This window comes from Lemur catta, chromosome 11, assembly GCF_020740605.2.
Source record: "Lemur catta isolate mLemCat1 chromosome 11, mLemCat1.pri, whole genome shotgun sequence".
Classification (NCBI taxonomy): Eukaryota; Metazoa; Chordata; class Mammalia; order Primates; family Lemuridae; genus Lemur; species Lemur catta.
The window spans coordinates 73,765,564-73,791,718 of record NC_059138.1 but is presented as its reverse complement, the minus strand read 5'-3'; the positions used below and the strand labels follow the sequence as shown (position 1 = coordinate 73,791,718).

The 26,155-nt window shown below is 40.1% G+C and overlaps 1 protein-coding gene across 1 annotated transcript in view; it reads left to right on the top strand.

The window, feature by feature from the left end:
* HIBADH (3-hydroxyisobutyrate dehydrogenase) overlaps positions 1-26,155 on the top strand; it is a 120,998-nt gene that overhangs the window by 1,080 nt on the left and 93,763 nt on the right. Inside the window, exon 2 of the mRNA XM_045564066.1 lies at positions 16,359-16,519. Coding sequence (XP_045420022.1) covers positions 16,359-16,519 — 161 coding nt within the window. The remainder of the gene's footprint in view (positions 1-16,358; positions 16,520-26,155) is intronic.

Sequence of the window (26,155 nt, the reverse complement as noted above, 5' to 3'; positions counted from 1 at the left end):
TTAATTGTGTTAAAACCGGTTTCCCTCGGCCCCAGGAACAGAGAGGCAGAGTCACCGAGGTTGTAAAAGGCAAAGGAGTTTACTGGCTAGCTCAAGCGAGGGTCCAAGTCCCAGAGCACCAATGCAGTGGCCTGTCCATGAACTATGACCCTGCCGTGGGGTAAAACTAAGCTTTTATACTTTCCAGCGGGCTACATATGCTGTGCACACCATCCCTCGGTTCATTTGTTCCTTCACGACTGGCTGACCGTGTCGGCTCCTGATTGGTCAGTTCCATGGTCGTGTTAACTCCTGATTGGTTGGCTCCAAGTCTTGGCCTCCAGTGGTCATCGGTGTCATTTTGGGGAAGGGGAGGGCCCGTGCCGGGAAAACCGAAACTTAGGCCTATTTCAGGAAGACTAGCCTGTCATGGAGTTACCTTTGCTGTTACATTCCCCCCTTTTCCTTGTTCCTACCAGCATTCTTGCTCGTACATGGGGTCCTGTGACTCCCTAGGCAGGAGTCACGACTCAGCTGTTGGTAGTGTTGCCGCAGTACCATCAATTGCACGGTATTGACTCGCTCTTTTACAAAGGTCCCTAATCTATCCAGAATACACAGTCCGAAAGTGAGGACGAGCAGAAGCACAATTAGGGGTCCTAATAAAGTGGAAAGCAAAGTAGTCAGCCAAGGGGAGCTATTGAACCATGACTCAAACCATCCTTCTCTTTGTTCACGCTCTCTTTTTCGCTTTGCCAGTCCTTCCCTAACTTTAGCCATGGATTCTCTTACTACCCCAGTATGGTCAGCGTAGAAGCAGCACTCTTCTCCTAGGGCCGCACATAGCCCCTCCCCTGTTGGAGGAATACTAGGTCTAGTCCCCTCTGGTTCTGCAGCACCACTTCAGACAGTGAGGTTAGCGACTTTTGTAAATGGGAGATGGACTCCTCGATTCTGGCTATATCTTCATCTGCGGTGGCCCTTAGACTGTTAAGCCCTCTATGCTGCATCGCTAAGGGTGAGATAACTGTCCCTGCTCCTATTGCGCTCAGGCCAAAAAGGGTATCTAAGGTTATCGCTGTAAAGGGCTTTCTTTTTTTCTAGCCAACCCGGCGCCTTCTGTGCCCTTCGTCCATGCATCATATGTTATATTTTCTTGGTGGTAAATAACCTTAGGGAATACTAGCACCATGATGCAGAATTCCTCTAACTCCTCAAAGACAAACAGGCTGAGGCATGGTGTCAGACCTGTTTTAGAACAAATCCACCACCCACTGAGCACCGGAACCACCCATTTCTACTCATGGACACTCTCCATTCCCTCATACCACTGCCACCTCCCCCATATGCGTTATTACTCCACCAGTCCCGCCTCCGTCCTGTGAATTCATGGTCTTGGGGAATCGGGGCTATTTGTTCTAAATTGAAGTACAGGTCTGGCCACCAGGTGTTAAGAGGGGCAGTTCCAAAGGTTCTGTTATAAACTTCATGGGTTTTCAGGCAGAGCCCCAGATTTCAGTTTTGGTATTACAGGTGGAGGAGCACCATATACTATCTCAAAGGGGGTTAGGCCTAAATGGTAGGGGGTGTTCCGGGCTCGGAACAGGGCGAAGGGAAGGAGGGTCACCCAGTCCCCGCCAGTCTCCAGAACCAATTTAGTCAAAGTCTCCTTTAGGGTTCTGTTCATTCTTTTTACCTGCCCTGAGCTCTGGGGATTATATGCACAATGTAATTTCCAATCTGCCCCAGAGCCCAGGTTAGCCCTTGACTAACTTGACTTGTGAAGGCTGGCCCATTGTCAGACCCTATGCTCTCCGGCAGCCCGTCCCTGGGAACTATTTCTTCTAACATTTTCTTTGCCACTATTAAAGCAGTTTCTCCTTTAGTAGGAAAAGCCTCTACCCACCCTGAGAAGGTGTCTACCATGACCAGCAAGACCCATATTTCCCTGGTCTTATCTCCGTAAAATCTATTTCCCAAAACAATCCTGGCCGCCTCCTCCATTCCCTGTTACCTGCATGGGTCCCCCTGGTCCTCCCCGGCTGCGTAACCTGGCAGACATGACAGTTCTTGACGATGTTTCCTGCTGTCTTTCCTTGTGATTTGAACCGGAGTTGTGCAGTGTCCAGCACCTGTAACATCATCTTCTTGCTGAGATGCATTGTCTGGTGCAAGTGTCCTAGCAGGTGGCTCCCCAAGGCCTCGGGAACTACTGGGCAGTGCTCTCCATCCTGGAACCAGCCATCCTCATCCTGTGTCGCCTGCAGTTCTTTTCTGGCCCAGTTCATGTCTGTACTGGAATAGTCCGGTTGAGGGGGTATCTCTCCCATCCCCAGGGGCGGCAGGCTCAAGTGCAGGACATCTGTCAGTGTAGGTCCTTCTGCCACCCTCTTGGCCTCGGCATCCGTGCCCGGTTGCTTTGAGCTTCTAGGGAGTCCCCCTTCTGGTGTCCCGGAGTGTGGACTACAGCCACTGCCTTTGGTAATAGGCTGGCTTCTAGCAATTGAAGTATTTCAGGCTTATGTTTGATTTCTTTGCCCTCTGCCGTGATGAAGCCCCTTTCCTTATAGAGGGCTCCGTGTATATGCACTGTCCCAAAGGCATAGCGGCTATCAGTATACACCGTCAGCCTCTTTCCTTGGGCCCGGCGAAGGGCTTCCGTCAATGCAACCAGCTCAGCCTTCTGGGCAGACGTCCCCTGTGGAAGGCGTGTAGCCCAGATAAGCTTGCCTTGTCCATCTACTATGGCCGCCCCCGCGTACCTGTGTCCGTCCTGGACGAAGCTGCTCCCGTCCATGAACCAGGTCAGGTGGCTGTTCGCAAGGGGGCGGTCGTGCAGGTCCCTCCGGGCCATCTGGGTCTCGGCCAGGATCTCAAGGTGGCTATGTTCGGGCGTTGCCGGCTCAGGATCTGGCAGAAGTGTGGCTGGGTCAGGATGGCAGGAGTCTGGAACTCGATATGAGGAGCGTCCAACAGAAGTCCCTGGTAGTGAGTCAGCCTCACATTTGTAATCCATCGTCCTGGCGGCTGCTTCAGGATCCCCTCTATGGCGTGAGGGGTGGTAATTTGCAGACGCTGACCCAGGGTGAGCTTGTCAGCGTCTTTGACCAGCAAAGCAGTAGCTGCGATGATCCGCAGGCACGCCGGCCATCCTGCCCTTACCGGATCTAGCTTCTTGGACAGGTACGCTACCCGCCACCTCCAAGGTCCCAGCATCTACATGAGCACCCCCTGTGTCTACCAGGAAACTGACTGGGCTCCCCTCCACATCTAAGGTTACCCTGGGCTCAGGGAGGGGGTCCGAACCTTGTCTTCCCTATTCGCTATCTTCTCCTTGCCCCGCTAGTAAGACTCTCTTAGGCGATGCTCTCCTCCCTGGGCCCCACTTTTTCTTGGGGCATTCTCTAGCCCAATGCCCCCTTTCCTTGCAATATGCACACTGATCCTTCTCTAGCCTTCCCCCACGGGGGCGGCCCTTTCCTTCCTCGTTGAACTCTTTCTCCCTAACATGCTCCCTGTAGCCGCTAGAAGAATTTTGGCCATCTCTTTGCTGGCTTTTCTAGTTTCCTCAGCCTGGAATTTCCTATCCTCTTGTCTAATTCTTTCTAGCCTTTCTTCCGGGGTCTCCCTATTATTGTAGACCTTCTCAGCCACCTCTAATAGATCTTGCAGTGTCTTCTCACATAACCTATCTGTCTTCTGTACTTTCCTCCTTATATCGGGGGCTGCCTGGTTTACAAAGGCATCATTACTGCCGCCTTGCTCTCATCCGCAGTGGGATCCATAGGCATATACTGCCTAAAGGCTTCCATTAGCCTTTCTAAATAGGCCGCCGGGCTCTCCTCCGGCCCCTGGCGAACATCTCCCACCTTAGCCAAATTCGTCGGCTTTCGTGCCGCCGCTCGGAGACCGGTCATTAGAGTCTGGCGGTAGACCCGGAGATGCTCCCTACCTTCAGCCTCGTTGTAGTCCCAGGGGCGTCGTTCGAGTGGAAACACTCGGTCTATGATCCCTGGGTTAGCGGTGGGTCTACTGTCATCTTCTGGAGCCAGTTTCCGTGCTTCCCCCTGTATTCTTTCCCTCTCTTCAGTGGTGAAGAGAACTTTTAGTAGTTGCTGACAATCATCCCAGGTGGGCTGGTGAGTGAACAAAACAGAAAGTAAGAGGTTAATCAGACCTTTAGGGTTCTCTGAGGAGTTGGCGTTTTGAGACTTCCAGTTACAGAGATCACTAGTCGAGAATGGCCAATATTGGTAAGCCTGCTCCCCATCTGCTGGTGGGGGCCCTATTGCACGCAGGGGGAGAGCCATTACTGGTTCTGGGTCTGGCGTCCTAGCGGCCCGCTGCTGGGTCTTGTATGCCGGGCCGTCCACCGGAGGAGCTGCAGCAGCTGGGGCTGGGGCCGCAGCGGGGTTATAAGGAGGGGGCGGATTCCACTCCTGGTTTATTAGGTCAGAATATGGAGTGGAATCCGGAAGAACACGGGGCGAGTCTGAAGGAGCGCCATTTGTGGGCCCCAATTTGTACTCTCCCTCTTTCCTGGCCCCCTTTGCTACCATGGTCTTGTTGTGTCCTATTAGGGGCAGGATCTTCCTCAACCAGGGTGGGGGATCCTGGACTAAGTCCTGCCAGACAATGATGTACGGGATCTGGTCAAGGCGGCCATGGGACCCTTTACTGAAAACAATTTCTTTCACTTTACAAATAATACTAAGATCGAATGTTCATCCTGGGGCCACCCAACCCCGAAGGTTGGCCACTCGGACTCACAAAACTTAATAAATTTGCCTTTCTTGATTTCTACAGAGAGGTTATGAGCCCGATCCCTGACTTCTTTAAATGATCTATGAGAATAGACAGAGGCGTCATCTGAGTTTGTCCCATTCCTGTGAATGTAAAAAGAGTTAGAATATTAGAAGGGGGGGGGGGCAGTTCGCAGCCACACAAGGACTCCCACTACGACCCAGTAGAAAAGTGTGAGAGTGCACTTCTTTGGAGGTCCCCAAGATGGAGGTGTGACGGAGTATAAGCCGATACCGAATGCCAGAGCTAGTGAGCTAAGAAAGATAAGTTGCAACCAAAAAGCAGTAACTCCAGAGACCAAGGGGATCATCGAAAGGATGGCCTTAGGAGACGGGGTTCCGGGGCCTCGGCGGGGTCGCGGGCTGGGAGAAGCTGTAGGCTGCGAAGGAGAAGGAGGAGTAATGGGGCGTGGAGAATTATCAGTCCACCCTCGTCTGCCCCCTTTGCGACAAAAGGGACATCTAATCCTGTTGTTAATCAAGGAATTTTCGGGACCGGGAATCGTCTCTTTGCACATCGGATCAAGTTCGCAGGCCTATGAATGAAGAAGAAACATAAAACACAGACAAAAGCGACGAGGCGAGCGACAAACTGACACCAAAAACTCAAATAGGGAACGACGATGGCGACAAGACAATAATATGGATCCACAATGACGACAAGACGTTTCACAAATTCCTGATTCTTGGCCCTGTGGCCAACTTGGTTTCCCTCCCAAAGGGACCCTTATCGGGCCTGCGCTGGAAACCTACTGAGGGGGCGAGGGACATCTCCATCTGCTCCCGACCAGCGACCCTCCAGCGCGTCCACCTAGGCCTTCTGCGGGTCACTTCCCAGGGCCTAGTTACCTGCACCGTACGGATTTTCAGAGTTCCAACTCCTCCTCGAGTCTGGATTCTGTTCCGGGGGTTTCGGGATCCCGGACAAGCCCCCAAAATGTTAGAACTGGTTTCCCTCGGCCCCAGGAACAGAGAGGCAGAGTCACCGAGGCTGCAAAAGGCAAAGGAGTTTACTGGCTAGCTCGAGCTAGGGTCCAAGTCCCAGAGCACCAATGCAGTGGCCTCTCCACGAACCAGGACCCCCCCCTGGGCTAAAACTAATCTTTTATACTTTCCAGTGGGCTACACATGCTGTGCACACCATCCTCCCCTCCCTCCCTCAGTTCATTTGTTCCTTCAAGACTGGCTGACCGTGTCAGCTCCTAATTGGTCAGTTCCATGGTCGTGTTAACTCCTGATTGGTCGGCTCCAAGTCTTGGGATCCTCCGGTGGTCATCAGTGTCATTCTGGGGAAGCGGAGGGCCCACGCCGGGGAAACCGAAACTTAGGCCTATTCAAGGAAGCCTAGCCTGTCATGGAGTCACCTTTGCTCTTACAATTGAAAATTGGGTGACTTGTTGGGACACTGTGGTAAAAGTTTGAGAGTTTTAACGATACGCTGTTTAGCAAGGTTATACTCAGAATTAACAAAAAAAAGCCTTGGTACTAGTTTTTTCTAATCTTTGCTTAAAATAATAGCTCGTTGGGAATTGAATTCTTAACAGCTCCCCATTGTCCCTCTCAATAAAACCTATGAATTCTTTTCTGGTTTGAGAAGGGCAGGCTACATGTGGTGCAAGAGAACAGGTGATACAGAATCACAGTAACAAGATACAAACACAGAATCTGCCAAACTGGAGTGTAACCACTATTTGAGCTACATATATTGAGCTACAAAAAAATGTCACCCACTTTGGAGATACCTACAAAAATTGATTAGTTTTCCACAGTTCTAAAGGTAGCACCAGTTTTCACATGAATGCACAGTTCTTTCAGTTTTGATTACCTGAGGAATACGTATTTGCTGTTTAGTGGTTTTACAAGGTGTTCTAATGATATTTTAATGAACCCTTGATGTACCTTTTAGAGTTAGAGGAAAGTTCTTAAAATTCATGGTGAAAGAGCCTGAGGCCTAAGACTATTGCCTCTGTCAAGTGAGAGGCCCTACCTCACAATGCTGATTAGACTGCCTTGACATATGAGCTTGTATTTTGGATTCTTTGGTCCAAAGATGTAAGAATATAGATTTATGATAAATTTTAAATCATTTTTTTGTGTTGAAGTGTTTAAAACATTTCAATTGTTTTTATTCTGGAATTGTTTTAAATATTTTTGTTCATTTTAGTTTACAAAACTAACTAAAACAAGTTACTACTAGTTGGCCTGGCATGGTGGCTCACACCTGTAACCCTAGCACTCTGGGAGGCTGAGGCGCGCAGATTGTTTGAGGTCAGGAGTTAGAGACCAGCCTGACCAAGAGTGAGACCCCCCCCCCTCCCGTCTCTACTAAAAATAGAAAGAAATTAGCTGGACAACTAAAAATACATAGAAAAAATTAGCCAGGCATGGTGGTGCATGCCTGTAGTCCCAGCTACTCAGGAGGCTGAGGCAGAAGGATCTCTTGAGCCCAGGAGTTTGAGGTTGCTGTGAGCTAGGCTGATGCCATGGCACTCTAGGCTGGGCAACAGAGTGAGACTCTGTCTCAAAAAAAAGGCCAGGCGCGGTGGCTCACGCCTGTAATCCTAGCACTCTGGGAGGCCGAGGCAGGTGGATTGCTCGAGGTCAGGAGTTCGAGACCAGCCTGAGCAAGAGCGAGACCCCGTCTCTACTAAAAAAAATAGAAAGAAATTATCTGGCCAACTAAAATATATATAGAAAAAATTAGGTGGGCATGGTGGCGCATGCCTGTAGTCCCAGCTACCCGGGAGGCTGAGGCAGTAGGATCGCTGAGTTTGGATTGCCCAGGAGTTTGAGGTTGCTGTGAGCTAGGCTGACGCCACGGCACTCACCCTAGGCCAGGCAACAAAGCGAGACTCTTTCTCAAAAAAAAAAAAAAAAGTTACTACTGGTTAACTTTTTTGACATTGTAGTCTTAAAAAATAGAAAACATTTGCATGCAAGTTTGGGGTTTAGAGACATCAACAAAAAACTATGTTCAAATATTAACATAATTTAGTGTTCTGAATTCTGTGGTATTTTTGTCTTCGTAGTATGTTTAAGATGTTTATATCATATTAATGGTAATATTATAAGGCTCTATTCACTCTTTAAAAAATGAGAACTAAAAGTTTCCAGCCAGTAGCACATCTTTTAATTTCAGAATATTTAAAACATCAAAAAGGAAATAAATGAGAAATATCAAACTATACATATATTTCTATTTCATCATCCATTTAATAAAAGTAAATTTTGTATTTTATTTTAAAAGGTAATTAAATTTAGTTTCAGACCTCTTTGTATAGAGGGAAAAAAATCTGTGGATGCAGGCCCTCTCCAGTTGTAACTCACCAACCTATACATGGGTAAATAATTGGTGTCAGATCATCTTAGTGACCACCTGACCAAAAGTGGAATGGGAAAATTCACCAGCTTTATTTATAGAAATGGGAGTACAATTTTTTAAATTACTGGTCCTTTTTGTATGTATGAAATCTACTTTAAAAGCAGCATAACTTGTTGCATAAATCTAGCATATAGTGGCATTTTCCCCCTTTATATTAGCTTCTAGGGTTGCACATGAAGTTGTGAAAAGCTGCATGTGGTCCTGGGACTAAAAGTTGATCTTAAACTTGTGAAATTACATAAGGAGAATATTTATTACTAAAATAACTTGATCCAAGCTATAAAGGCCTTTATAGAGAAAGTTATCACCGTTAGTTTAGTAACTCTTAGTAAAGCAAATAGAGTGCTATGATATAATATAATGTGATAAAGTAGGACACGATGTTGAATATACAATATAATCTTATGATATATGAAAAACTGCATTCAAAAGACTGGAAGGGCTATGCAAAATGTTGTGATTATTTATGAGTATTGAGATTAACATTTTCCCTTGTGACTTTATACTTTTTCATACTTTCCAATTTTCTACAATGAACATACGTTACTTGGATTAGAAAGAAGAAAACTTTGGAAAATTGAAATAAACTATTACCAATTTTTGCATTTTGAAATGAGTAGTCTGATTTTTGGTGGCACTTCAGGTTACCATGATTTGGATAACTTTACCCATGTTGTATTGGAGAGAGATCATAATCTGTAAATTTGCATCAGTAAACTTGGAAATGTGCCAATTTTTCTAGTTTTCTTTATTGGTCAGCCAATATTACCTTTGTACTATGTTGACTGATTTTTCTCCCAGTTTGAGTTTATCTATGGTGTAACTCTGCTATTTCCACATTCTACTGTTGTAACTTAAAGGAAGATGTGTTATTTAGATTTGAAAGTTTTTAGGGCAATAATGACTCCATTAATACTCATGGATTTCTGCCTCTTTGGGAGCAAATTCTTCTACATTCATCCAGCACTCCTTCTGCTGCTTCACCTTGACTAAAAGCTGTCTTTCCCCAGATAACAGGGCATCCCTTATAGCCATCTATACCTTCTTCTATTTCTTTGCCTCTTTGTTCTAACTCACTGGGCCAAAAGGGGCAGTTGGCATAGGACTTTGCTCTGTAGTGCTACTTCTTGACCATTGTTAGGAAAAGTAGCTAATATTTATTGACTATCATGTGCCAGGCATTGGTTAACGCTTTACATGCATTATCTCAAGTAATCTTTACAATAACCGTCTGAAATAAGTACTCTAGTTGATAAAACAATGTCTAGAGAAGTTAAGTAACTGTTATTTCAAGGGCATATTTTTAAGAATTGACCTCATCTGGATAGGAACCTAGGTCTGCTCAACTCAGAGATTTTAAACATTATCAGCATCAATAAATAACCTCTTCTCTTTTGACATCAGATCATCTAATTATACCACCCTTTTTCTAACTTTACCACAAGCAAAGATGAAATGAAGAGAACTGAGCATGTCATTGAAAACTTTATCTTCATTGTTATTCATCTTGGCCCATCCAGCATGAGCCTTATTGTGCTTGACCACCTCAACAACACATCAGCACTCTACTTTAGCTCTTTTAGGATCTCATTACTAGAAATTGCTCTCCTGCCAAGATTTCACAAGCAGAGCTAGTCTTCTGGTTGATAGAACCCTCTCTGTGACTCTTGTTCTACCAACCAACTTGCTGTTTACCCTCATCACACCTGGTCCTTTAACACCCTCTTTCTTCCCCCAGATACATGGATATGCTTTCTTATTCCCTCATTTTATTACGTCTCTTACTAGGTCTGTCTGTATCCAGTCTCAAACTTAATTTATAATTAGGAATTTTGCTGATGCCTTTGATAGTGTCCTAATATTATTTTTCTCAGCCTCCTGCTCTAATTCTGGGTAACATCCATTGTGTGGTCGGTCTGTGCCTTCCCCTTGCCTGCCGCTTAAGTAATGATATTGAGAGTCACAGAAGTTTGTTGATTAGCTACAATGCTGATTAGCTACAGTTAATCTCTTGTTCATTGCTGAGAGTCACAGAAGTTTGCTGATTAGCTACAATGCTGATTAGCTACAATTAATCTCTTGTTCATTCCCTATTTTCAGATGTTCCAGAACACTTCCAGATCTTTGATTTAGGGGTGGCAGTCCCTGAACCAGTTGTATGGCAAAGAGATGGCATTATCATATACTGGTTTAGGCAGTTTGGAACCTGACCCTGGATCTGGGAGGGAAGGGTGTTGGAGAGGCAATCTGCAATGTGTAATGATTGCTGCAAATAGTTTACCTTTGCTGGATCCACTCTTTCACCATCATTTCTCTGTAGTTGCTTCAGAACTGGCTTTTATCCCCATATGGCCATTTGTTGAAACCTCTCTAGTTATTGATTCATATAACACTTAGGAAATACTCACTGTGTGCCAATTCATTATTTCATTTTGTTATAAAAGTTACACAGTAAAAACTCAAAAGGTTATAAAATAAAAACTAAGAATCTCTTCTTCAGCTCTGACCCTTTAGTCTAACTCTCTAGATAAAACTTGTTTCTTATGTATCCATGCAGAAAATAAGAAAAATTAATACATATGTATTCTTTTGTTCTCCTCATGCACTGTCTTATATATAATGTTCTGCATCTTGCCTTTTTGCACTTAATAACTTATCCTGGAGATTTTTTTCCCTATACTTTTAGATGGATCACATTCTTTTAAATATCCGTATAAATATTTCATTGTGTTGATTTACAACGAATTATCAAATGCCCTATTAATGTTTATTTAGTTATGAATTAAGTGCTTTATTAATATATAGTTATTTGCAGTTTTTTGCTGTTACAAAGTGTTATAATAAACTGTATCTTTGTGTTGTTCAGAATTTAATATGTGGTGGGAATCGCAAACTGAGCCCATTGTTGGGCACCTGTTTTTGTAAATGAAATTGTATTAGAACGCAGCCACATCCATTCACTTATATAATGTGTATGGCTACTTTCAAACTAGAGTACATGAGTGAAACAGTTGTGACAGAGGCCTTATGGCTCACAAAGCTGAGAATAATTTACCATGTGACCCTTTAAGACAAAGTTTGCTGGCTTTTCATGTACAGTATAAATTCCTAGAAATGGAATTGCTGGTTAAAAAGTATGCATATTTTAAATTAAAATTCAAATATAGATTTTTTTTTTCAAATTACCATCCAAAAGGTTGACCTAATATATAATTCTGCAGTGTATGAGAGTACTTGTTTTTATTGGTCCTTTCTTGCCAATAGTAGTTTTTATCAAAGAAACAAAAAGACTGGTTCATCTGATAGGTCAAAAATGGTATCACATTGCTTTGTTTTGCATTTCTCTAATTTTGACAAGTTGAGTGTATTTTCAAAGTTTTTTGGAGTCATTTACATATTTTCTGTTAATTATCATTTTGTGATTTTTTGCTTACTTTAAAAAACTGCGTTATTCATATTTTTCTTCCAGATTTTAAAGTTATTTGCATATAAAGTAAAGCAGCCCTATTTCTGTCATATGTTGGAAGTATTTTTCTTAGTTATTTGTATTTTGTTTGTGATACTATTCCATCTAGATATGCTAAGTTTTCTCCTCTGTGTTATTATGAAAAAATTCAAGCAGAAAGTATTGAAAGAAAAATACAACGAGCAGTCATGTACTCTTTGCTTAGAGTCAATAGTTATTAACATTTTGCTGCATTTACTTTTTTCTTTCCACGTATATACATATCCCATGTGCATCATTTGAAAATAAATTGCTGACATCATGACACTTCATTCCTAATGCTTCTGCATGAATCTCCTAAGAAAAAGGATCTTCTACGTAACCAAACTATGACTATCCCACCTAAGATAATTAGCAATAATTCCATGGTATTATCTAATATACAGTTCATATTCAGAATTCCATAATTTTTTTTAAGAATTTCTTTTATAACTTTTTTTCAAATCAGAAGCCATTCAGACGTCACACTTTACATTTGGTTGATATATTACTTTAGTATTTTTTAGTTGAGAACTGTGTTCTCTTTGTTTCTGTAAACATAATGTTGACTTTTTAAAAACAACTGTATTGTAATGTAGTGACATACAATAAATTGTACATATTTAAAGTATACAGTTTGATAAGTTTTGATGTATGTAAACTGGTGAAACCATCATCACACTCAAGATAGTGAACATACCCCTCACCACCCGCCGTGAAATTCTTCATGACTCCTTAATATACAAATATTTCTATTTGTATATTTTCATTGGGTATAGATTTCTAGCTTGACAGTTGTTTTTTCTTTCAGTATTTTAAAGGTGTTTGTCCACTGTCTTCTCATTTACATTGTTTCTGATGAGAAATCTGCCTTATCTTTGTTCCTTTGTACATAATATGCCTCTTTTTTGCTGGCTGGTTTTGTTTTGATTATGATGTGTCCTGGTGTAGTTTTCTTTATGTTTCTTGTGTTGGAGTTCATTGAGCTTCTTGGTTATGTGGAGTTTATAGTTTTCATCAAAGTTGGAAAATATTTGGCTATTAGTTCTTCACATATTTTTCTGCCCCACTTCTCTCCTGTCATTTGAGAACTCAAGTTTGGCTGTTTGAAGCTGTCTCAGATATTTAATATGCTCTTTTCATTTTTTAAGTTATTTTTTTCTCTGTTTTGGGTAATTGCTATTGCTTTATCTTCAAGGTTATTAATCTTTTCTTATACAACGTCTATTCTTCTGTTAATCTTCCAGTGTAATTTTCATCTCACATTGTAGATTTCATCTCAAATTAAATTTGGATTTTTAAAAATATCTTTTTAAAAATATCTACTTTTGGAACACATGGACTATAAAAAGTTATAATACTTTTTAATGTTCTTGTCTCTTAATTGTAACATCTGTGTCAGTTCAGGACTGATTTCATCTTTTTGACTTCTAAATGTACACATTCACTTGCGCTTCAAAGAGGTTCAACCCTTGGGCTTCAACTTCTTTATTCTGTGGTAATTTTATCTACTTTCACAATTTTAATGCTTTGAAATACATGGTTACCAAATTTCTCTGTTTTTTTCATCGTATCCTGAAACTTTGGTCATAATATTTCAAACAGTCTGTTGGACATCTTTCAGCTCATTGGCAGCTCATAGTTACCCTATTTAAACCTAAGTCAGCTCTCCTTGATTTCTCCATGTGGGCTTTGATATCACTATTCCCTTGCTGTCATTTTTGATCTTTCCCTTATTTTAGCCCATAATCCAATCTATTGTTATATCCTATTATTTCTGTCTTTGGAATGTTTTTCATACCTGCCTTTTCCCATGGCTACCACCCTTTATTATCTCTGACCTTGTTATAGACCGAATGTTTGAGTTCCCCTAAAATTCATAGGTTAAAATACTAACCCCCAATATGATGGTATTAAGTGGGACCTCTGGGAGGGAATTAGGTCATAAGTGTAGAGCCCTCATGGTGGGATTAGTGCCCTCCTAGAGACATGAGAGCTTGTCCTCTCTGCTTTCTGCCATGTGGGGATAAAGTGAGAAAATGGCCATGTGTAAACTAGGAAGTGGGTCCTCGCTAAACACCAGATCTGCTGGCACCTCGGGCCTCTAGGACTGTGAGAAATAAACGTTTGTTGTTTAAGCCACTCAGTCTATGGAATACTTGTTATAGCTGCTAGAACTGACTAAGACAGCTCTAGAATATTACTGTCATTTTTACACTGGTCTTCTTGCCTCCAGGCTCTTCTTCCAGTTCATGCATTGTATACTGCTGCCTCATTTCTATTGCTAAAGCATAAGTCTGATCTGTCATTTCTCCTGCCCAACCCTTCAATAACTACCTCTTGCCTACAAAGTACAAATTGTTTAGCATGCTTCCCAGCCTTTTATATTATGGTCACATTATTTCTTTCAGTCTTAATCTCCAGCTCTTTGTTGCATCCTCTAAGAAGAATGAAGCAGTGTCAGAGGGTGGTTATAAGTGGAGAATCCAGAGTCAAACTGGCTGAATTTGAATCTTAGCATGACAACTTAATTAAGTCTTGGGCATTTTAAACTTGCTAAGCATCAGGGTTCTTAGCTGAAAGATGGGCTTAATAAGAGTGTATGGTAACAGTGCAATTTATACAGTACTTAGTACAATGTCTGGTGTGTAGTAAAATTGAAATAAGTATTAACTATTGGTGTTGTTATTCATTTCTTCTTGGCTCTCCTAGTTCCTTGCATATATTCATGTTACATTTTCTATATGGAGTTCCCTTCCTTCCTACCCTCCTATTTATTTGAAATCCTATCCTTCTTAGAATACCTAGGTCAAAGACCACCTTCTTCAAGTTCTCTTTTGTATCGGCATTGTTTTTTTATACTTTATCCTTAACTGTCTTTTTTTAGTGTTTGTGTACGTAGTTTATCCTCTTGGTTTTCCAGCTTGTTGAAGGCAAAGATTATGTCTCATTTGTGTCTTCTATGGTATCTGGCACAGTAGATATGATAGTTGCTTAATATTTGTTGAATTTGTTAATGAATTGTAGTTCTACCTTGCCATACTTAAGTGTCTGACCTAGAGTGAATTGCCTGTTAACTGCCTTTAAGTTACAGTCTTCCTAGTTTCTAGTGCTTTTGGATTGTTAAATTATACCTTTCCAACCTTAACACAGTAGTCTGGAACAATAGTGCTACATTTTCTCTCTAGTTATTACTGTTAATTTGCTTATGAGCATTAATTAGAGTTCTCTGACAAAATATACCTCTCACTCTGTGTAATATCAAAATAAAATTTCAGTTAGGTGTCATCCTTCTGTCATGAAACCCCTTGTGGGCTGGAAAGACAAAGGATTCCTGTTATACCTAGTGTATTAAATTTAGCACATGTGAAGTGATATTGCACAGGAATACACCCACATTTAATGGAAGTGTTAGAGTCAATCATCATGTTAAAAGGAATGAAATATTCTTCTAACCTAAGGAGACCTCTGTTTCTTAAGCTTTTAGGATTTCAGATAATTTGCTTTTAAGAAATCTCATTACATTCAGATTAAATTCAAGGAAGAGCAGATTAAGTTCAGTTGAGGTTGACTGTGACTAGTTGTTGCTCCATGCAGTTTTAAAACTGGAGTCCTTGAAAGAAAAAGGAAAAATAAATTTGGGAAATGAAAGGGCAAATAGAGTTATTTCTCTTTTTTCTCTTATTAGACTGTGAGCTTTTTGAGGGTAAGGACCATATCTTGTTGTGTATGTCTCTGAGCTCTGTCATGGTACTTCAGGCAGTGAATATATGTTGAGTGGAGTTCTCAATCTAGAAACCAAGAAATTGCATCTAATGTTATTTCCGTGGTAATGTAAAGCCCCTCCCCCTTGTTTTCCCCTAATCTGACCCGTCTACTTTCTAAAGCATTACTTTGAATTGTGTGCCCCTGATGTAATTTCAAAAAGCCTTTTATGAAAAAATAAACAAAACTTGTGTATAATTTTTTAGTACTTTAAAAAAAATTTTTGGAAATGAAAGTCCCTCTTGAAAAGTGCAGAGTTGTTAGCCCCATGTCCTGATACTGTAACCCTTGTCATTTAAAGCCTATGAAAGTGTCCCTCTTCCTGCTCCCAGGACCATCTTTATAAACTGGTGACTTTTGATTGAAATACATTTTCTTGGGTTTACCATTTTATTAAGATTTTTAAATACCATTGGAAGATGGTTTCTATAAGTAAGGAAGTGATAAGGTAAAAAGCTTTTCCATTGTTGGACCCAGGCCAGGATGTCCAAGATATGAGTTTTACTGAGTACTTTCATTCTTGCTTTTCTTTTTTCCCCTGGACATGTAGCTCAAACATCTATATTCTCAGTCTTTTATATACATTATTAAAGGAGATAATATAGATATGAGGAATCTAGTATACCTCACATAATAGGGTAAGTACATAATAGGTGTTTTGTAAATGACATTATTGAGTTTATTATTAAAAAATGGTAAAGGAATGTTATAAAGATAGAAAACAGGAAGGATTACTTAAAATACTACGAATATTTCTTGGAGAACTGAATAAGTAGAAATTAGTCTGCCTGGACATCGTTGATATCTTTAAATGTGATTAGGTCATTAGTTTAAAACTAGCCTTTTAAAAGTTTCCTTTATAGAAATCATCTAAAAACAATTGACTTACTAATATCAAATGAATTTTGATAAAAAATATTATCTAAAAGTAATGTATTGAAATCAGTGTGTTCTAGGTCAATGGCTTCTAAGACTCCAGTTGGATTTATTGGACTGGGCAACATGGGAAATCCAATGGCAAAAAATCTCATGAAACATGGCTATCCGCTTATTGTTTATGATGTGTTCCCTGATGCATGCAAAGAGTTTCAAGATGCGGGTGAACAGGTAAGACCTTTTCTTTAGCTTTGTTTTAGATTTTCATGTTTAAAACGAATGCATATTCAAATAAGTGACAGCTTCTTAGAAGTATACCCCATAGAGTTGTAAACCTAATTCATTGTAAGTTATATATACATACACATACATACTACATACATGTGTGTGTATGTGTGTGGTGTGTATAAATATATATTTTTTACCATTCATGCAAAATCCAGATGTGTAACAAAGGAGAGTTCTCATCAGACACTCAGGGGGATCTATTCTTCGGCAGGTGACTTGGAGCATTTTCCAAGTTTGATCAGAGGGCCTTGCTTTGGCTCTATATCAGTTTTCCGGAATAGTAACTTTACTGATTGTGCTGTTTAAGCAGTTAGTTTGGTGGAAATAGCCTCTGGGGTTATTGAAAGGCAAAATTGTCTTAGAACAAAGGTAGGCTTAAGATCTAAAGTTTAGTTTGAGTCCCAGCTTGGATGCTTACATAGTGTCTTACTGGGGGCAAGTTACTTCACTTCAGCTGGTTTGTCTGTAAAAGGTGAATGATGACAACCTAAATCATTAGATTGTGAAGCTCAAATGAGAGGATATATGTGAACATACTTTGTAAATATTGTATGGAAGCACTCTGTGAATAAATATTAGTTGTAGGCCATAAATCAGGAGATAACATAAAAAACATTGCTATAACGAAGAGTTGAGTTATAATGGATCCCTAGTGTTTTGTTTTTAGGCTACCATTCATGTTTCACGAATTTTGAGACTGGAGTTTATTATGTTGTATGATAACATCTGCTGGTTAAGTCTTATATTGTTTGGATTTGTTAAATTGTTAACTCAAATGACAGGAAACTATGTATTAATATCTGAATGTAGCATTTTGTTTTTTCTAGATATGAGGGAAATTCTTCTATAAGTTTTAGAGTGCTAACTGAGGGTAGAATGTGATTCCAGAACTGAGAGAATACTAAAAAAATTCCTTAGAAATATATTATAGAAAATAGTAAGAGAAGAAATAAAACTTAACAGTCACCTTCTAGATAATAGACTTGAAAGTAAATACTGAGAAATGCAATGCCTAGGTAAAGAACAGGTTTAGGTAATTTAGAGGCCATTTGCAGAACTGGATATTCACACCTTCCTTTCCATGGTTTGTGTGCGATATGGAAATGGCAGCAGTGTTGTGCAAGGATGTGAGTGTGATCTTGGGACTTTTCGGGATAGTATTGTGGCTGCTTGTGCCTGAATACTGAATACTGACACTATTCCCAGTATGGGAGGCTTACAGTTGACCTTAAGTATTAATAATTTAGGGACTTAGCCTTATTGGCGAGATTTAATCGATCAGTTCTTTAAGTAGAGAATCTGGGAAAGGTGGCCTTTTGCCATCTTCAGGCAGAGTTGGTAAGCAGTTCAAGTTGATATTCAGTCTGGGATGAATATAGTTATTTTGAGGAGATAGATATTACTCTTTTATTTTTTATTTAATTAATTTGTTTATTTTTGAGACAGAGTCTCACTCTGTTGCCCAGGCTAGAGTGCTGTGGCGTCGGCTTGGTTCACAGCAACTTCAAACTCCTGGGCTCAAGCAATCCTCTTGCCTCAGCCTCCCAAGTAGCTGAGACTACAGGCATGCACCATCATACCTGGCTAATTTATTCTATTTTTAGTAGAGATGGGGTCTTGCTCTTGCTCAGGCTGGTCTTGAACTCCTGACTTCAAGCAATCCTCCTGCCTTACCCTCCTAGAGTGCTAGGATTATAGGTGTGAGCCATGGCGTCTGGCCTGGATATTACTCTTTGGGATAACACATCTATTTGGTGTTGTCACTTTACAATGGGTGATATATTTGTTAGTAAGAGTAACAGTGGTACTCAGTCTCTGAAAAGAGGAAATATCTTCAATTAAATACAGAGTTTAACCAAAGAAGGAGGTAGGAATTGAATGGATACAATTTGCCCTAGATTGGCAAAATAGAAACTTACGGTCTTTTAAATGCTTACCAATGCCATTACTTTCCCCTCTATGCCTGTAGCACTTACAACCCCCCTGTGGAACAACTGAAATGATCATCACTGCCTTATGACTCTTTCTTCTGCTTCTTCTAAGAATTCCAGAGCTTTCTGGTACTATGTCTGAATTACCTTGTACTCTGAAGTTATCCCTCTTGCCTCCATTCCCCAACAAAATCCTTATTTCTTTAGTGTTGCTAATTTTAGGTAGGTGTGAAGGAAGAGAAAAAGAAGCTAATGCAGTATTAAGTGAGCACCTACTATGTGTCAGGACTTTTGCTAAATATTTTGTATATATTATCTAATTTTATCTTTGCAACAGAAGTATTATCAGGAAACTGATGCTTGGAGAAGTTAAACAATATCCCCAAGGTTATACAGTGGTTCTTCTTATCTCTGGTTTACTTTCTGAGATTTCCATTACCTGTGGTCAACCATAGTCCAAAACTATTAAATGGAAAATTCCAGAAATAAACAACTTATAAGTTTTAAATTGTGTGCCGTTGTGAGTAGCATGATGAAATTTCATGCTGTCCCTACTCTGCCCTGCCGGGGGTGTGAATCTTCCCTTTGTCCAGCTTCTCCCTGCTGTAAACACTACCTGCCTATCAGTCACTTCATAGCCATCTTGATTATCAGATTAGCTGTCATGGTATCGTAGTCCTTGTTTTCAAGTAACCTTTATTTTACTTCATAATGGCCTCAAAGTGCAAGAAGAGTAATGCTGGCGTATTGTTATAATTGTTCTATTTTATTATTATTGTTAATCTCTTACGGAGCCTAATTTATAAACTAAACTTTATCATAGGTATGTATATGTGGGAAAAACGTAGTATACATGGAGTTTGGTTCTATCGACGATTCCAATCATCCAATGGGGGTCATGGAGTATATCCCCTGAGAATAAGGGGGGACTACTGTACAGTGAGTGAATAGCAAGAATCAGCATCTGAACAAAGGTCTGCCTTTGACTTTGGGGCTTTGGTTCTTTTAATTATGTGATGCATGGTTACTAATTAGTGAAATTAATGTGATATGTTTTTGAGTGTGTGTGTGGTATCTTCCTTGATGATACTCAAATGTAGCTACCTGTTATCTGTTTATCAACTAGACTACTAGAAAATAAATTGCTTAGGTTTTTTGGATCGGTAATGTCAAGCCACTGATCATATGTTCTCCCCTGCCCCTTCTCTCTTTAGTGTGTAGTTCTGTACCCAGGGAGTTTGCTGTAATTAAATAATAATTATTATAATGGGTTGTTTTGTTAGTGGCCTCCAGAAAGATGTCCTATAAAACTCTTAGGTAAAAACCTTCATGACTTTGGATTTGGCAAAGATCTCTTAGATATGATGCCAAGAGCAGAAGCAACAAAATTAAAAACAGGTAAATTAGACTTCATCAAAATTAAAAACTTTTGTGCTTGAAAGAACAACATCAAGAAAGTGAAAAAGCAATTCACAGAATGGGATAAAATATTTGCAAGGCAGGTATCTGATAAAGAATGTGTATCTAGACTCTATGAAGATATCTTACAACTCAAACATAAGACAACTCAATTAGGTGGGCAAAGGATCTGAATAGACATTTCTCCAAGGAAGATATACAAATGGCCAGTAAACACATGAAAAGGTGCCCAACATCATCAGGCATCAGAGAAATGCCATCAAAACCATGAGATACACTGTATAAGATAAAAAGTTGGATAATAAGTGTTGGTGAGGATATGGAGAAATTGGAGCCCTCATACACTGCTGGCGGAAATGTAAAATGGTGCAGCCACTCCTCAAACAATTAAACATTAGAATTACAACGTGACCCAGCAATTCTACTCCTGGGTATATACTTTAGAGAAGTAAAAACAAGTATCCACACAGAAATTTGTATGTAGCAACATTATTCATAATAGTCAAAATGTAGAAATAACCCGAATCAGCAGATGAGTGGATAAACAAAATGTGTTATGTCCATACAACAGAATATTATTCGGTAATATAATAAAAAGGAGCGAAGTACTGATACTTGCTACAACACGGATGAACCTTGAAAGCATGCTTAGTGAAAGAAGCCAGTCACAAAAGACCAAATACTATACAGTTCCACTCATATGGAAGTCTAGAATAAGGAAATCTATATAGAGACAGAAAGTAGATTAGTGGTTGCTTAGTGCTGAGGTTTCTTCTTGAAAAGTTTCTAAAATTGACTGTCATGGTGGTTGCATATATCTGGTAATATACTAAAAGTCATAAAATTATATGCTTTAAATGGGCAAATTATATGGTATGTGAATAATATTGTCAGTAAAACCATTAAAAAAAAGGTATATCCAAAGTTCTAACCCCTAGTACCTGTCAGTGTGACCTTTTTGGAAACAGGGTCTTTGAAGATGTAAGTAAGTTAATCTTGAGATGAGATCATCCTGGATTTAGGGTGGGCCCTAAATTCAGTGACAAAGTGTCCGTACAAGAGACAGAGAAGGAGAAGACGCAGAGACAGAGAGGGCAAAGCCCTGTGAAGAAGGAGGCAGACATTAGAGTTATGCTGCTGTAAACCAAGGAACTTCAGCAGCCACCGGAAGCTGCAAGAGGCAAAGAAGGATCCCTCCCAGAGCCTTTGGTGGTGCCCCTGCCAACACCTTGATTTCAGACTTGTGGCCTTCTGAGCTGTGAGAGAATAAATTTCTTTTGTTTTAAGGCATCCTGGCTTCCGTTATTTGTTGTGGTAGCCATGGGAAACTAATACAGCAAGAATTGGGAATCTACAAAAGGGATGGGTTTGGAATCTGCCCTCACCACTTAGTATCTGTGCAATATTGGGCAAATTTTTTAGTGTCTCTACACCTCTGTTTCCTCATGTGTGAAATAAGGATGATAATGGTACCATTTTCTTAGAGTTATGAGGGTTAAATGAGTTAACATGTGTGAAGAGCTTAAAATAGTGTTTGGCACATAGTCAGTACTGTATGTCAGTGTTAGCTGTAAATTAGTTTCTATATGCCTTAGTTTCACCCCTGTTATTTCTCTCTCCTGCTCTCCATTCAAATGGCAATATCAGGGTCTCTCCACCGTCTTTGTGAAGAAAAGTTACTTTTTATTGCTCTGATCACCATGGGTTAAGGTTACTGGAGACTACCTTAGCAAAACACGGGCTAGGACCTTCATTAAGTCACTGATTGAACAGATTTTTCTTGAGTACTTTCTTTGTGCCAGGCACTGGAGATATAACTCAGAACAAAATAGTCACAGTCCTTGCCTTTGGGGACAGATAGGAGGTGTTAGATTATCAAATCACACAAATATGTGATTTCAAATTGTGATAATTGAAAGAAAAAGTAAAAGGTTGCATTAGTTTTTAATAAAATACACATTACATTAGCTGAGAGGGCAGTTAAAGGAGTTCTCTCTAAAGACTAGATAGACATTTAGACATAATAGATACTGGAAGAATAAGTAGGATTTATCCAGATTAAGAATGAGAACAAAAGAACAATTTCCTCAAAAAGTGGAGCCTCATCTTCATTTGCCAAAGATATTTATTTATTTATTTTTTAAAAACATGGTCTCGCTCTGTTGCCCAGGCTAGAGTGCAGTGGCATCATCATAGTTCACTGCAACCTCCAACTCCTAGGCTCAAGCAATTCTTCTGCCTCAGCATCCCGAGTAGCTGGAACTATAGGTGTGCGCCACCATGCCCAGCTAATTTTTAAATCTTTTGTAGAGGCAGGGTCTCACACTTGCTTAGGCTTGTCTTGAACTCCTAGCTCAAGTGATGCTCCTGCCTTGGCCTCTCAGAGTGCTAGGATTACAGGCGTGAGCCACTGTGCCCGGCCCATTTGCTGAAGATTTTTACTTTGGGTCAACAGATGTAGATACCTACCATATGTCTAGCAGTCTACTTAGTGCTGTTGGAGAATAAAACAAGTTGAGTTGGATGTGACAAGGTGTTGGATGTGTCTCAAGTGGCAAGACCAACTAATATTACAGGGAAATTTCTATTAAAATTGTAATTTGACTATAATAAAGTGCTAAGGCAGTTTTCAAGGAGGAAAAAACAAATGACTCTTAAGAGTCATTTTGTTTCTGATAGAGAACTGCAGGAATATTGTGTATGGTCTTTGCTCGCTCACAGACAGAAATAATGTAGTCTGAAATGAAAGTCATGAAGAAGACAAGGTCTCTAAGATTCCTGGGTAGAAATTTGAGGGTTCCAGGACACAGACTCAATTACTCGTTTTTCCTGTTTTTCCTCTTACTTGTGATATATAAGTGGGTATGAACAAGGAAAGAAGATGGGCTCTGAGTAGATGCTTCTCCCATATTAGTGAACAGTGAAGACTTGCCTTAGTTTCTTGTGTGCACCTGCCACCCCTACCCTCAGCACACAGTGGGAAAAATTCCATGTGTCCTTCACACTGAGGCAGGAAGCCTGGAAGTCGGAATCTTCTTTGCCTCATCCCATCTTCCACACATCTCTGGTTCTCTTAAGCATCTTTGCTCTAGGAGGTCCTATGAGTGTTGATTTTAACATCAATGGATGGTTGGAGAATGTGAAACTTAGATGAATGAAGTTAGAAGGATAAAGGGTGAAAAAGCTCTGGGCCTGAGAGGTTGTACCCTGTCATCGGAAAATGAAAACATTTGTTGGTAAATGATTTATGTTGGCAGCTTAGAAAATGTTTTGAACAGTGGCAGTGTCATTGGAACCAGTGATTTTCTAAGAGCACTGCTTCAAAAGGTAATATTAATTTGGGTAAATAAGTTCTGATATATTAAAATGCAATATTGTTCATAGTTATATTTACTTTTAAAAATGTTGGATAAAAGGAAAAAATGAGTTTCATTCTACTACTATAAGGCAAAGACATGACTTGGGATGAGATGGAAAAATATATGTGAAACTCTGAAACTTCTTGCCACAATAGTGCCCTGAAGGGACTAAGGGTTAAAAAATTCAGGGTATGTTTGAGTTGACTCATACATTTTAAGGACACGTGTCCACTTCCTCTCCCCATGTTACTATATCAAGTGAAGCTGATGAAGTGAGAGCCAAAGAAAACAGAAGTTTTTTCTTCCCGAAAGATTGCAGAAAGATTGGCTAGAAGATTTCTAAACTGTGCTTTTTGTGAGAGATTTGCGGGGAGAAAAATACCAAAATAGACATATCTAGTTCAAGAAACAATCAGGTGGTTCTAAAAGATCCTCAGATGTCTCCTTGAAGAAGTACTTTTCTTTTTTTAAAAGCAAAAACTGGGAATTTATTGTTTCCTGTGATAGAAGAGTTGGGAGTGGTCTGATTCTGCCTCTCGGCTCTGCTTTCCTCAGGCAGGCTCCTCCCTCCCCTCCAGGTACAAGATGCCACCTGCAGTTCCAGGGGAAGAAGCACTTTAGAATGTTATCATCCAGAGGGTCTTCTTCTGCTCTAAGCAGTAGTAAAACTACAGTCATATGGCTTTTAAGGACGTTTTGGTCTACCCTAACTTATTGTTGATTATAGTCACTTTGTTATGCTATCAAATATTGTTCATTCTATCTAACTATACTTTTGCACCCATTAACCATGCCTTCTTTATCTGCCCCTCCCCGCTACCCTTCCAAGCCTCTGGTAACCATCATTCTGTTCTATCTCCATGAGATCAGTTGTTTTTAATATTTAGCTCCCACATATGAGTGATAACATGTGAGATTTATCTTTCTGTACTTGGCTTATTTCATTTAACATAGTGTTCTCTAGGTCCATGCATGTTGTTGCAAATGGCAAGATTTCATTGCTTTTTTGTGGCTATATAATATTCCATTGCTGTATATGTTCCGTAAAAAATTTGGGCATTCCTATTTCATTATCCCTTTACTATATCCTTGTTTCTATTGGAAACATAAATGTATCATTTCAACTTTTAGCATCTTTTCCAAGATGTAACTGATAATAATTATCAGGCCTTCATAAATTAGAAATCATGAATCAATAAATTGTGAATGTAGTAGTTTCAAAACATAAACCCTGGAACCAGACTGTCTAGGCTCAAATCTCAGCTCCCTCATGTGCTAGCTGTGTGACTTTAGACAGATAACTTAAACTGTCTCTGCATAAATTTCCTCATCTTATAATATGGGAATGATAATAACAGTACCTTCCTCTTTGTCCTAGAAAACCTGGCACATAGTGCTATTACTGCTGCTGTGCTGGTACTACTGTGTTGTTATTGGTTGCTATCCCATATTTCTCCAAAATCTTTATTCTCCTACATCACACATACAGACACACCACTGTCTCAGCTGAGTCACTGAGGCTAGAGTGCATTGGAAGAGAATTGTAGACATATTTTTATACTTGATCTCAGCATAGTGCTGAGAAGCAATATGTAGACATATTTTTAAGTGAAAGTGTGATGATAAAAATTAAAACTCAACTAGGAGATAAAGTGATTTGGCAGCATCCCCTTTTTAAGAATCTATTCTGTACTGTCCGTTTCATCCCACTTTTATTTTGTGGAAGATACTGGTTTTTCTTTTTAATTTAAGCCTTAGCATGAAAGGCATGCACGACTTGTGCTTTGTTTTCATTGTTAAGGATTTTCCTTGGAGATGCTGCTGGTCTGTGCCAAAAATCTGGGATGTATGCACCATTTCTCTGTGAGTTTTCTGATTGAACTAGTTTAATTAGATTCTCTTTTCTCTTTAAAAACTTGGAAACCATTTTGTTGTTCCAGGGTTGTAAGGCTGAACATGTTTGGTTAAGTAAATCTCTTGGGATCTAATCTGGCATCCACTCAGGTCTTATTAAATGAGAACTTTAAAAGCCTCTTACCGAGTGGGCTCCATCATTGTAGACCAAATGTTTCAAGATGTAGGCACAAACCGTTTTTGTCAGTTTTTCAAGTGTAGTGTCATTTTGAAGTAACAGTGTACTTTTCTACTTTAAACGATTAAAAAACACAAGAGTGGCAAGTTTAACAAGGTCACATTCATCTTGTTTCTTCATTTCTGTTACCCATCTGGTTTAGTTGGAAGCAATGCTGAACTTATATGACTGTTTTGTCTAGAAGAGACAGTAAGATTTTTCTCTTCACATAAAGCAGCTAGGTAACAGTTGTCTCCTTCCAATGGATATTTAAAAAAGAGGTGCAGTTCCTTCAAATTACTCTTGGCCCTTCTCCTTCCTCCCCATCTAGCAAAGCAGATTTTATCTTTAATTTATCCAGTCTATATTACAGATCTATCATTGATGTATACTAGCATACAGGTAAATCGAAGTTATATTTAGAGAAATTGGCTGTAAGAATACTTGAAGACTGTAGGTGTTGTGATATACACAGGAACCAATTTTCTGTAGTCAAAATTGAGATAGTAGAAAAGTAGAGTCGTCTTAATTCACAATAGTATAAGAATGAGCAACTGGAATTAGCAGGAGATCTAGTCTGGGACAGAGTTGGCAATCAGAGCAGAGCCTTGGCCCAGAGTCGGCTAGGCCAGTGATCGTCCACAGGTGTGGAGGTGTTGGAAGACTTGCACAGTGTGCGTCTGGCTGATGCTGTCCGTTTGTACTGAGTCATTGCACATGCTTCTGGTCCTATTTACAGGGGCCATACCTTCCTAAACTTAAGGTTACTAAATATGAAAAATATCTCTGCTTGTTTCCT